This window comes from Calidris pugnax, unplaced genomic scaffold (genome assembly GCF_001431845.1).
Source record: "Calidris pugnax isolate Ruff unplaced genomic scaffold, ASM143184v1 scaffold41, whole genome shotgun sequence".
Taxonomy (NCBI): Eukaryota; Metazoa; Chordata; class Aves; order Charadriiformes; family Scolopacidae; genus Calidris; species Calidris pugnax.
Window position 1 is genome coordinate 10,191,454 of NW_015094509.1, and position 13,558 is coordinate 10,205,011.

The 13,558-nt window shown below is 37.9% G+C and overlaps 1 protein-coding gene across 4 annotated transcripts in view; it reads left to right on the forward strand.

The window, feature by feature from the left end:
* The window catches only part of VPS13B (vacuolar protein sorting 13 homolog B (yeast)), a 461,850-nt gene that overhangs the window by 413,162 nt on the left and 35,130 nt on the right, over positions 1-13,558 (forward strand). For 3 of the 4 annotated variants that reach the window (XM_014965404.1, XM_014965406.1, XM_014965405.1), the window contains exons 42-47: positions 756-917; positions 10,573-10,728; positions 11,989-12,252; positions 12,406-12,489; positions 12,657-12,832; positions 13,321-13,491. In XM_014965404.1, coding sequence (XP_014820890.1) covers positions 756-917; positions 10,573-10,728; positions 11,989-12,252; positions 12,406-12,489; positions 12,657-12,832; positions 13,321-13,491 — 1,013 coding nt within the window. Of the gene's footprint in view, positions 1-755; positions 918-1,034; positions 1,129-10,572; positions 10,729-11,988; positions 12,253-12,405; positions 12,490-12,656; positions 12,833-13,320; positions 13,492-13,558 lie in introns of those variants that run through there. The other variant, XM_014965407.1, reaches the window with a different exon arrangement.

The window sequence follows — 13,558 nt, forward strand, 5'->3', positions numbered from 1 at the left end:
AGACCTGTAGCTCTGGTAATTTTTATGACTATCATATAGTCTCATTGTGTCAACAGAGTGACAAGCAGCCAGATGAAAAGCAGAAAGAAAGGGATAGAAGGATGCTGCAGGCAGAAGAAAAAGTACTGTAAAATCTAAAATACTTCTAAAACCTGTGATAGTTTTTGATTTTTCCTATTTCCCTGTCAAATTGCATGATGCGTTTTCAAACTATCCTGGTGGAGCTGTGAAAATACTCTCCCCGTGTCTCCTGCTTTTTCTTTAGTTATTTTTTTAAGTGTTGTGGTATCAGGAGAGAGAGAGTCTTCTGCTGCTGACCCACAGCAACATTTCAAAGTAGAAGCAGCAGCTGGGGAAGGGGAAGTGCAGCCTGTTGTCCTGAGAGATCAGTTGTCAACCATGGAGAAGCCTCTCCATGCCTCTGCTCAGCCTGCCCTATCTGACATGTCATTTCTAACTGAATTTAACATCGTTGAAGTCTTTAACTTAAGTTAGGAAATCTAGTTTTTTATTGTAGTTTTAAATCTTTAAGATTTGCATTACAGAAACATAAAGCAAACTATGCTACGTGTTAGGGTATTTTTGTCAACCCAAACACTAGTTTTTCCAGAGAGTAGAGTACTATGAGACCAGAGCTGATGGCAGGAGATCTTGAAGCATTTTCTGCCTTGTAACAGTCGCCACTAGGCAGACAGCTGCCAAATGTCTTGCAATTAATCTGATGCTTACTGGCTTTCATATCCCTTTCCTTTCAGAACCAATGCCCCGAGGCAGAGGAGTTGGTCTTCAGCCATTTTGTGATCTGTAATGACACACAGGAGACACTGCGGTTTGGCCAGGTGGATACCGATGAAAACATTTTGCTGGCGAGTCTCCACAGTCACCAGTACAGCTGGCGCTCGCACAAGTCCCCTCAGGTACGTCAGAAACAGCCCTTCAATGCAGCAATCGCTCCAGCAGACTGGTGGCTTCGTGCATTGATTCCTGGAGTTTCTCTCTGGGCTCAGCTATCTCTAATGCTCTGGTTCCTTCAGGAGCCACACGCTGGGGCTACATCAGAGAGAAAAGGTAAACAAAGAGTGAGGAAAGCCAGAAGTGTTTAGAAGCTCCTCGAGGGTAGAACTGGATGTGCGCGACCGCTTTCTGTAAAGCTGAGTGGTTGTGGAAACGGAAGCTTCTGAAAAAAAACAAAAGAAGATCGCTTGCCAGGTTTTTATAACTAAGTGATCAGTGTCTGTTTTCTGTGATGTACATTAGAGGTTTGGGGAATTTTTTTAATGAATTGTTTTTACCAGAAGCATCTGTTCACTGAAATTGTTTGCAGAACAGGGTCAAACTGGACAAATCTCTCAACTCAGCATGTTCTTGCATTAGAAAAGATTTTAAATTGTGAGGAACACCCCACTTATATAGTTTAAATAATGCAGTTTCTGTTTCTTGGGTGGTTTTTTTTTTAAGGATAAACACTGAAACTGAAATAAAATATTTTAAAATTATCAACAGGAAATATTTCAATGAAACCATGTTGTTGGTTTTCTTGACTGGTGGTGAAAAATGGACTTTTCATCTTGATTCAAGATAGGACAAGAATTCAGATCTAAAAATAGTGTTTATGAGACATCAAAGCCGTTTCTTCTCTCTTTTTAATATGTACCCAGCTCCTGCTGAGTGGGAGACTAGAGACCTGTGTCACCCCATTTGCTGAGCAGCAGTCCTGTGCTGAAGAGTTACTAAAATTTTTGCAGGCCCTAGAAGAAATATAGCAAATAGCGTTTCCTAACTTGGAATATACCATCCTTAGCATGTCAGAAAGAAGGTGAAGTTTGGATAGGATCTCTAAACAGAAGCTGTGCCCACTTTCACTGCTGACAAGTTTCAAGTTTTACTGGGAAGCAGAGATGGCAAATTAACTGTTTTTTTCATTCATATGTCAGTTGGAGCATATGCAAAATGACTGAATTTTACATGAATGCTGTAATATATGCAGACCAAATTAAACCAGAGTAAACAGTTGCAGTTGACACTGAAGTCAAGGCATAAGTTCAGAGGAAGGCAGGCTAATAAAGGACTGTCTCATCCCAGCAACAGAGGAGTTGTTATAAGTGGTGTTCACTGGTGTAATAGTGCACAGAGGGGGGACCTTTGGAGATTTAGAGACATTGGAGTACTGTACTTCCCTTGTCACATTTTCAAAAAGCACATATGTTTTCTCATACAAGCAAAACGCCTGAGATGCCCCAGCCCGTGGGCCAGCAACCCAAATGGGTGACAACCAGGCTTGTAGAAAGTGAAATGTGATGCATATTTCATAACCAATTATCATGTAGCAACCACCAAAAAAATCATTTAAACCTTTTCAAAAAAACACATGGAAAAAGAAGGAAATGCTTAAAGCAAATATAAATAAAACCAGAACTAGCTTTCCTCTTAACAGTCTGTCTTATCCATTTTCTGCTTACTTATATAAAATTACTAAGTTGAGAGAATCCTTTTTTTCAACCATCATTCTAGATAGTTCTGATAATGGTGTACTTCTGATAATGGTGCAAACTGGAAAGAGTTTTGAAAATGAGGATTGTTTCAAGCAAAGTGAAAAGTAGAAGAGTTAAAATTGCAGCTTGTTAATGATACTTTCTGTCAGTTGCAGCCGAGCTGCTGAAGACCACCAGCATAATATATGGCATTAGCCAGGCAACACCTGGAGAACTTAAACATTAAAACTCATCAGTAGCTTGTGCTTTCAGTCACAGACCTGGGCTGTGCAAAACATTCCAGTTTTGTGGCCACTATTTCTTATAGTATATTTCTTATTAAATGAAAATAAAAGTACAGGATGAAAGACGGAAAAGTCCAGCAGAAAAACAAATCACACATTAGGAAGTAGACGGGGTGACAGTAGGAACTTCAGATTCATTTTTCAGATATTCATTCTTCAGCTGAGAGATGGTGATGTCAAAGGGTTTCCCTGTTCTGTTTTGCTCTGATCAGATTCAAATTCACTGAATTGGGCTGATAAATAGTCAGGAGTGTCGTGTTGGATTCCCATGTCCCAGGAGACGGCGAAGCTAACAGCTCACTTCTCCTGACTCAACCACATTGCTGGCCAGCAGACTCTTCTAGTAGGGGGGTTATACCTCCCTTGTCCCAGCCCTTGGAAAAACTTCAAGACCATTTCTGCTCTTTTATGTTTTTCAACAGCCATCTCTTCCTGGGAAATTTAGAGATGAAAAAATAGCAGTGAGGTAATTTCACTGAAAACATATGGAAGCACAGGCTTTCCACACACTGTTGAGATAGAAGCAAATTTTCTTTACAAAGGTCAGAGAATCTTGGCATCCATCTATAAACCTTGTTCATTTGGTTAATGTTAAATACAAATCACTACGTTTAGCATGCTCCAGAAAGGCAGTTCATCTAAACGGTCTAAACAGCACAATCCTTTGTCGTTTTAGATCATACAAAATAAGTTTGTTTAAATACTATTACAAATGTAGCCGTTTAAATTTTTTCAGTGATTAATACAAATCCTTGAAATTAAAACGACGATTCAATTAAGACATCAGGTTGTCCCTATTATGCTATGGCACTTTTCTAATTGTTTCCATGAAAAGCTATCTAACAGCTTATTATCCAAAGGTCAGAATAATGCCCAAGCATGGACAAACCCTCCAAGTGTCATATTCATGGAATGCTAGATGACTTCATAGTTATGAAATTATTTCATTTCTCATGATAATTCCCAACTTGCCAAGTTAGTGAATTTTAAGAACTCTGAGAGCAGATTGTAAGATAAATGTGAAATAATCCATACTTCTGGAGTCAGGGACTTCCCTCCAGGCATTAGTTCATACTTGACTTACTTGACTTACTCTTGGGGATAAAATGAGTTAGGACAAGGTCTTAGATACCACATTCTCTTACTGGGAAAGAAAACCAACTTGCACAACTTCGGCTGGCTCATGTTTCTTGTTACACAGGCACTAAGAAGCAGCGGTTGCCATGAAATACTTTATTTAACCTCTGCAAAATGTTTTTTTAGTATGGCAAGGCAGTTCAGTTAAATGAAAATAAATAGCTTTAAAAGGATTGTATTTCTTTCACATTCACATCAATAAAATTCTCCATTTTTCTTTTGCTAATTAGGCATAGTGAGAGATGCAGTAATTGCTCATTTGAATTATTTAACAGTTAAATATATATACCTATAAGTTATTTTTGTAATAGCAGATAGTTATATAATGCTTATTTACATTTAGAGTTAATTTGAATATTAATTAAGCTACTGTAGACTATCATTAAAAATTGTTCAACTTTTTCATGTTATGAAAACAGCTATAGCACACTAAGGATTTGGATTTATCAGCTATTGATGGTGTCCCTCCAACTGTTTGGCTTAACTTAAAGCTCCTTCCTTCCTTCGTTTTTTCCCAGCCCGGATCTTCTACGTTTCAGGGAACCTAGCCTTTCCCTTTTAACTTTCACACTGATTCCTCCAAGTCTTGCTAGTTTGGCTAATATTTCAGTAATAAGTCTGAGGTCCAATGCTCACTTTTCTACTCCGCTCCATCCCCCATGTTTTCCTCAGATTTCATGAGGTTTTGACCTTCCTTAGGGATAAGACACCCCCAACTATAGAGTCCCTTTCAGAGCTGGAGGAAGTCCAAAACTGATGATATTTGAGGCTTTAAGCAATTCTAGCAAAAGTTGCCAGACATCGTGAGTTCCTTTTGCAGATTTTAATGAAAGTTAGAGGTCTGCTAGATATCATTAAAAGGGAAGAGAAGCTACATCACTCCTGTGCTCTGCAGACAACACTGGCTCCTACATTATTATTGGATCCAGTCTGTGCTCCTTATCTTGATCTTCAAGTTGCTTTGTGGGATGGGCCCCAGTTATGTCAAAAGTCATGTTTGTCTCCAAGACAGCTGTGTTTTTTAGGAGGAGAACTGGAGCATATGATACATAGGGTGAAACTCTGAAGTTAGAAGAGATCAGATCTTCCTAGCAATTCACTCAGAGATAAGGAATTCTGTCTTGCAGGACAGTAGGCAGTTGGAGGGTCCCACTAGGGATCCCCAGCAAATGTAAAAACCAGCTATGTGAGAACTATGTGAGAATCTCCTCTGTAGAGATTGTTTGGTTGTGAATAAACAGCAAAAATCTTCTCTAACATGCTAGTTATTACTAGTTATTTTCCCCACGCTCAAACTTCAGCAGAGTCCTCTGAAGAAGCAAGGAATAGTGGATCAAAAATCATTATTTTGCTTTATGTGCAAAACATAATGTTGCATAGGGGAAGTCTGCATTAAGAGTAGCAACTCCCAAACCTTTCTCCAGAGTCTTCTCCCAGAGTTACAATTATAGCCCATTTTCACTTCACACTGTCCTTATTTGAAGCAGCAGGTGCAGTGGGTGAAAACCAGTTCCTATGTTGATTTTGTCAATGACTTCAATGAGAATGTGGCCAAGTTACTGGTTATAAACAAAATACATTTATTTCTTATCAAAGTTGGTATATATGCCTGAAACAGCTGTGTGTCACTTTATTGCTACTTAAATATTATATATGTTTTTATATATACATAATATATATTTATATATAATATTAAATATATTATTGCTCCACTCAAAAATGAGGAAGAACTTCTTTACGGTGAGGGTGACAGAGCCCTGGAACAGGCTGCCCGGGGAGGTCATGGAGTCTCCTTCTCTGGAGATTTTTAGGCCCTGCCTGGATGCCGTCCTGAGTGATGTGCTCTGGGCAACCCTGCTTTGGCAGGGGAGTTGGACTGGATGATCTCTAGAGGTTCCTTCCAACTCTGTCGAATCTGTGTGAATCCGAATAGAATTTAAGAGAAAATATCTCTGTCATTTGCTTTTCTGTTCTTCTGAATGTATATTTACAAATTCTTGAATAGATATTAGTAGTGGTTAGTATATTAGTAATACCTTCACTGGAACCCATTTGAAGTTTTTCTTCTCTTATTTTAAATAGTGGTGCAAAGGACAACTTCTGCTAGAATTTTATAACCATAATTTTTAAAGGCAGTTGTAGATTTGGAAATAGCTTTAAGAACCTCCTCCTCATTCTCCTACAAAAAAGGACTGAAGCCAAGTTTTAATTTATGTTGCATCTCCAGCAGGATCATATTTAATTGTTATTTATTTCCAAGTTGCCATTCTTTCAGGTATTAGATTATATAAAGTATAAGATGATATACAGTACTCTGTGGATTCAAATTTAGAAACTATTACTTATATATCAGTTATTATTGGGATATTTTCCTGTTTTATTGTTTAGGGATATTACAGATTCTCTGCACAACCTTTTGTACTTTACATAATCTTCCCCAGGTCATTTCAGAACAACATCAGCTAAAAAAACGCTGTTCAAGGAGTGAGAAATATATTGTTGCTTTCCTTTGGGGTCCTGCATTCAAAATCAATGGTATATATATTACATTGTATTATATGTAATTGACTTTCTAGGTAATACTTGGGGCAGATAAGGATTGACGTTACCCATGAATCACATGAAACCTCATAATTTGCTTACTGTTCCTTAACCAAAAGACTCTTCTTTTCCACACTGCGTAGAGCTAGTTTGTACCTGCCAGGGTCAGGCCTGCTTTGCGGGTTGTGTTGAGGCTCGCAATACCTCTGTGATCTTACCTGCTGAGTGTGACCTTCTGCTTACTATTACCAGGATGGGGGTGATGGAAGTTGCTTTCTCCCGTGCTTCATACTGGCCTTCTGTCTTACAAGGGACAGTGGCACAAAACTGGTCAGATTTTCCAGATCCCATGAGCAAATGAAGCCAAACCTAAAATTTGGCTTCCAAATTTCAATTCCAAATTCCAAAATTCCATATTTTTTTTTGTGGCTGTTGCAGCTGAAATGTGCAGAATGAACATTTCATTAACTGTTTTCCCAAATATTAAGAGGTCTTATTGTTGTGAGTCCTAATCCTGGTCAAGGGCTGCCCTTGTATCCTGAAAACACAACCAAAAAATACCCATCATCCTTCTTTAATTTCTGAATTAAAATTGCTTTAGCTTCAAGTCTTAGAATTCAGCTCTCATTTCCAGGTCTCCATTTCCTCTGGGCTGCTGCACCATCACATCTTTTACTTTACTATCTCATATCTTTTAAAATTATCAACTGCTTCCACACCATTAACCAGGTCCTCACTTGATTCCTCTCAGTCTCTCAGAGCTGAGAGCAGTAACCCTTATTCTTCCCAAAAAGCATTTTCTGGTTTCACCTAGAAGACAGATATAATCCAACTACAGTAAAATCAAGTTAACTTTGGTGAATCTGCAAGCAAAGTAGAAATCGAATTTGTATTAGTAAGCATTTTGGGGGCACAAGCTTTAAATTACTTATACAGCTGGGAAATGCTGCCTTTTCTGGACAGGCTCCATTCTTAGTCTCATTTTTAATCCCTCATTTTAGTCTTCATGCCTTGTCATATGACACTTAACTTTATTTACTCAGATCGTATCCTTCACTCACACATCTAGCTGAAAACCTAAGTAAATTTTGAGGAGCACATAGAAACATTCTGTGAAGAGACTTGATAAAGAACACAGCTTTTCTAGTCATTTGCTCCAGTAGGAGCAGCTTCATCCTCAGTTTCTTTCCTTCTCAAAACAGAAATCCATAATGGCTCAGAATTACAAATCCAAACCTCAGCAAAGTCTAGTCAAAATAAAAACCTGTGTGTTATCTGTTGATATGTTTCCCTAACAGAAAATGCAGAAATCAAATTGTTACACAAATGGGTGCCTATTTTCACATATACAATAGATAGTCTGTTTTAAATTCTCTCTAAGCTATAAATTGCCACTTATCACTGGATTACATTTGTTAGAATGCTTTTGAAGTCTGGTGAATATTCTTTGTAGCTTTTTGCACTGACTTCTCTTTTCTCCTAATATATGTACCATACTTAGCTGTACTTGCTGAACTTTTTTTAAGCAGATGGTCTAATAAATACTTAGCATTTGCTTAAAGCTTGATAAATGAAAGGGACTTACGTAGCAATTACCATGAATCTGTAGTATTAGGTCAATTTTATAACATTAGAGCTCTGTCTTGTTGAATATCTAACACCATCTATTATGACGTCTTTTGCTAAAATAATGTTAACACCTGATTACTTAATTTTCTAAAATTACTTCAATTTTTATTTCCTGCCATATATCTCTATATCGCTTAGTGTCATTTGCTAATTACTTCTAGCCACGTTTTCCAGAAATCTCACATTTAAATAACCCAGAGATCCCTTTGCGTTTTCATAGAATGCAGTTTCTTGGCTCTGAAGTAAACTTACACAGTACCCAATTCCTATATTGTTATGTCATTAATACACATATATTAGACATCTTTAAAATAACTTACAAAGGCTGTTCCCTTTTGTATGTAGCATTTACCAGTATACAAATAGTATGTTTATAAAATAAGAAATTACCAATATCTGATAATAGCTCCTTCTTATTTTTCTTTCTAAAATAGGAAGTTAAATGCAGACTAATCATTGTGCTACACAGAAAATTAGTAAGGCAGCGTTTGGGAGCTAATGACTGCTCAGGGAAAGCTGACAGCGTGTTCCTTGGGAACATTCAACTCGTGAGCAAAGCTGTTTACACAGGGTAGAAGATATCCTGATTTTGGAGCTCCATGCAATTACTAATCATCAGTTATGGCATTTATATGACATCTATCTTTGGAGCACACTGTATTTTGTGTGCTTTCTAGCTAAGACTGACCACTTAGTACCTTTTCTCATTATTTGGCTGTCATTCCCAGCTACCAGTCTCTCCAAAGTAAACAGTTTTCTTGTTCTCTTAGTTTTCATATGTGATGAGATTTATTCCCAGCTGCCTCTGTAAGAAACTGAACTGATTCCAGCCACTGCAGTCAGATTTTTTGGTTTGGTTTTGTTTTTCCTTTTCTGTAACGAATACTTGAGAATCAAAGCGACGTGTTTGTTTATGAGTTTGAGTGTCCTAGTACACAGCTTCCATCAGTGTATTCTTGAATATAGAGCTGTGCCCACGCATGTGCTCATCCAGATGCATGCCCATGTGCACACTGGCACATATTAGCCTTTGTGCTTCCAGCATAAAACTAATTTGAATCTGAATGCAACAGTCATCACTCTTGCAAATTCAAAAGCCACCCACTGAATGGATGTTATTGTTCTGTGTGTAACTTGTGCTGAGGATACCACAAATTGCAAACAGGCTACTGAGTTGTAATATCTTTGAAAGTTGTTGCTGCGGTTGTTTCTTAAAACAATAGAAAAACCCCAACATCCAGCCATTCACCAAGTCCAACTGGCCAGATCTATGGTCAGTGCTATCTCTTTTTGGAAGCAAATAATGGGAGAACATAATATTTACAAGTTTCAATTTTTGCTCGTGTAAATAATCAAACTTTGGGCCTGATCCTGTTCTCAATTACTTAAATTAATTAATGACAGATGTCCAAAATCAGAGTGAAATTCAACCCTCAAGAGAGAATTCCCACAAGGCCTTTATATAACTGTTTTAAAGGACTTAAGTGATGCTTAGGCTCTGTGCTGGCCCTCTGCAAAGAATAAATTTTACCCAGAATGCTTACTGCTTTGATCCCTTATATATAACTCACATTCTTAAGTTTGCACAGCCACAAAAGATCTATACAGAGCTAAATAGCCAGATCTTCAGCTGGCGTAAATTTATGTAACTTCATTGACCTACATGGAACAGTACCAATTTTCACTACTCTGGCTTAAAGAATCTCCATGGGATAGAGGTAAGTGCGTATGGTGGGTAAATGGATGAAAGGCTCTTCAAATGATGAAAGACTATATTGCTCTGGAAGTGATTTAAGTTAAACTGGAAAAAAGCCACTCCTTTTCCGGAATAAATCACACAGGGAGTATAATTATGCAGTTAAATTTCTTCTCATGCAGTCAAGCTTGAACTTGCCACCACATTTGTGTAAGAAATGAAATGTTTCCCATCTCTCAGCAATATGCAAAGTTCTACATTTAACACACATATATATGTGAGCTGTACAAGTATACATCCAAATAGACTTGCATCCTTCTTTATTTTGAAGGGAAGGGTATTTGTAATTTTCTGTCTTATTCTGAAGGCCAAAAATCTGGTCTGGACCTACGTTCCGTATCACCTTGCTGGTAGTAAAAAGGATGGATTTCTAGAACAATTTCAAGGTCACTAAAAAAAAAAATTCTCTTATTTCCTGTTTTGTACTTTCCTGTTTTGTACTCTCTAGTTTATATACTCTTTTTTTCAGAGGAGTTGTATGCTGGATTTTTAACCTTCCCAGTGTTAAATCAGGTAATTTATAGAAATGCATGATGCAGAGCCATCTTACAGTATTGTTGATTTTTGCATCTGAAATCACAGAATAAGTGGATCATTCAGAGAACCGGGGTGTGCTTAGCATTTCTGAGTTTTAAAACTGAGAATATTTCCTCTGTCGTGGGAATTCCTATCCTACTGCAGGGCTTTTTTTTTTCCCAGCTATGTATTGAAGTAGTAATTACTTTCTTTCCAGCTGTTACACATCTGTATTGAAGGCTGGGGAAACTGGCGGTGGTCTGAACCATTTAGTGTGGACAATGCAGGGACCTTTATTCGTACCATTCAGTACAAAGGCCGGACAGCATCACTTATTATCAAGGTTCAGCAGCTCAGTGGAGTGCAAAAGCAAGTAAGTTTGTCATCCAGTTTGGGAAAAATAACATGAGTAATTTAAACTCTTATCTATTCACAAATTAGTCACCTTATTATTTATTCTCTCCTACTGGGATCTGCAAAAAACCAAGTATAACAATCTTCCGAGGGCATTTTTATGGGTTTTTACAACTCTTCTTCATTTTCATATGGATCTTAGCTCTATTTAAAAAGCTGTATTACCTCTACATATTTCACATGTTCAAGTAAACTTCCCTTTGCATGGTTGGTAAGTTCTGACAGTGCTAAGTTACACAGTCTCTTGCATGTTTTAAGCTCTTGAGAAGCAGAATTTATACTTCTTTTTTTTTTAAGAAACTGTTCATATCTTATTCTGGGAGAAGTAATGACCAAATTAACATTTGAAAATGGGCTGCTGTGCAGTAACTTTTCACACACTATCTTTGTAAAGAGATCTGTAATAATACTGCCTGCCTTGGCAGAAGCCAGAGCATGTGGTGGACATGTTCAGCTCATGGATATGGCAGAGCGCCGTATGTTGCGCAACAGAAATACAGCTGATCAGACAAGAACAGTGCCTGGCGTCACTGAAAGCCCTGCTGAGATTTTGCTTGGTAGGTTGTAGCTATCATGTGCACCCTCATTAATGAAAAGCAAATGAAGGTGGCTGTAGCAGGGATACACGTGGAATGCTGTTCCGTGGTAAAGCTTAGAAAAAGTCAGATATATGTTCAACGATAAAGAATTCATCTATGATGGACAGCAACAACTCTTGGGTGCAATTAAATACAGAAATATGGTACAGCCATTTAATGTCATTATAAACTTTAAAACAGCAAGCACGCTGAAAGGTCTGGATGGCTGGGTTGTGAAGGGAATGTGAGGTGTCAGTAGAAACCTTTCTTCTGAAGTCTGCTTCGAAAGGGCTCAGCATTCAAGGACCATCACAGTAGTCAAAATCCAACCCAGAGCTATGTCAGCCGTGGGCAGTGCTGCTGAGTTCAGTGGGAACAAAAGTGGATGTGTTACATGTTTCTTTCAAGCCCAGATATTGCCTTAGCAATATTTCAGGCGTTTTAATGCCTAGGTTTCTATGAAATTGCACATACGTTTGGCCAACAAAAATAATGTTTTACCATTTACTGCCTTCAGCAGTGCATGGGAAAACCTAAAATAGGGAGATTATTCTTGTACAGCTTTTCACTCTATAATTCAATTTTGACCTTTCTGTTTCACAATTGTTTATATATGAGCTGCATATTTTTGTGTGTTTTAGATCCTAATCTGCGGAAGACAGACAGTCTGTAGTTACCTTTCCGAAAGTATTGAACTGAAAGTGGTTCAGCATTACATTAGTCAGGATGGACAGGCTGTTGTTAAAGAACACATCAACTGCCTTGCAGCCAAGCAGAAGTTACCTTCATATGTCCTAGAAAACAGCGAGCTCACCGAGCTGAGTGTGAAAGCGACAGGAGATGAAGACTGGTCCCAAGACGTATGTCTAAGTTCTAAACATACAGAACACAGCGCTGTCATTCAGGTATGACTAGAAATAGTTATATGGAATATAGCCAAAGAATGCCTGAGAAAACTGGGGACTTTGTGTTTAGACTTCTGTTTGATATGATAAAATGTTGAACATTATCATCCTGAAATAAGTTTAGTGTAATGCTGCTGATCTCTCTGCATACAGGTGCCATCTTCAAAGAGTTCAATTACATATGTGTGGTGCACAATTTTGACTTTAGAGCCCAACTCTCATGTGCAGCAACGATTAGTAAGTACATTTAATGTCTCTGAAATCTAAATGTTTATGCCTTACATGTCATATAATAAATTATGGGCGGAATGACCCACTTTAAAGATTTATTAATATCTTGTTTCAACAGTTGTAATACTTGAGTAAAATTAGCTTTAAATTGGTATATTCATTTCTTTTTATAGATTGTTTTCAGCCCTCTTTTCATTGTAAGGAGCCATCTTCCAGACCCAATTATCATACATTTAGAGAAAAGGAGTCTGGGACTGAATGAAACACAAATGATTCCAGGGAAAGGACAGGAGAAAGAACTGCAAAATATAGAACCTGATCTTACGCACCACTTGACATTTCAAGCCAGGTAAAGTACTCACTTTCCTTGAAAATGGTTCATTTGTATGGAAAAGAAGGAATAGTTTACACTTTAACTTCTGGTGGATTTTTCCAGGAGTATGGGATATGCAGAGGAGATACAACAGACCAAGCATATGTGGCCTGAAATTATATAATAGGAAATACTAAATTCGGTATAACTATCCTAAGCAAATTGGCATTTGTTTGCATAAAAAGTCCACGTTTTTGTGTTTTGAAAAATGAAATCCTAAATGAGCTTTTTTGAGAATAGTGAAGAGTTTCTAAGGTCTCAGACACAAAGGTCATTACGGTGTCATAATGCATGTCAGATAATGCTCAGGAACTTGTTAGACATCATAAATTGATTCATCCATGATTACCTTGAGAGTGCTCCTCTGCAGAGTATGCTTGGAAAGCTTAATTAAAGAAAACGTTAGTGCTTCATAAAGAAAATGATCTTGTTGTGTAAGTGACTGAATCTGTTTTCAATGACAGGGAGGAAGATGATCCATCAGAGTGTGCAGTCCCTATCTCAACCGCGCTAATTAAACAGATAGCGACTAAGTCCCATCCAGGTGGCAATGTCAACCAAGTACTGTCCGAGTTCTATGGCACCGCTAATCCTCCCCAGCCTGCATGGCCATATAATAGGAAGGATTCAGACAGGTAATTCTTTGTTAAACCTTCTTCATGGTTGTTGCTTTGCCTTTTCAAGTGAACTGAAATCACGTTC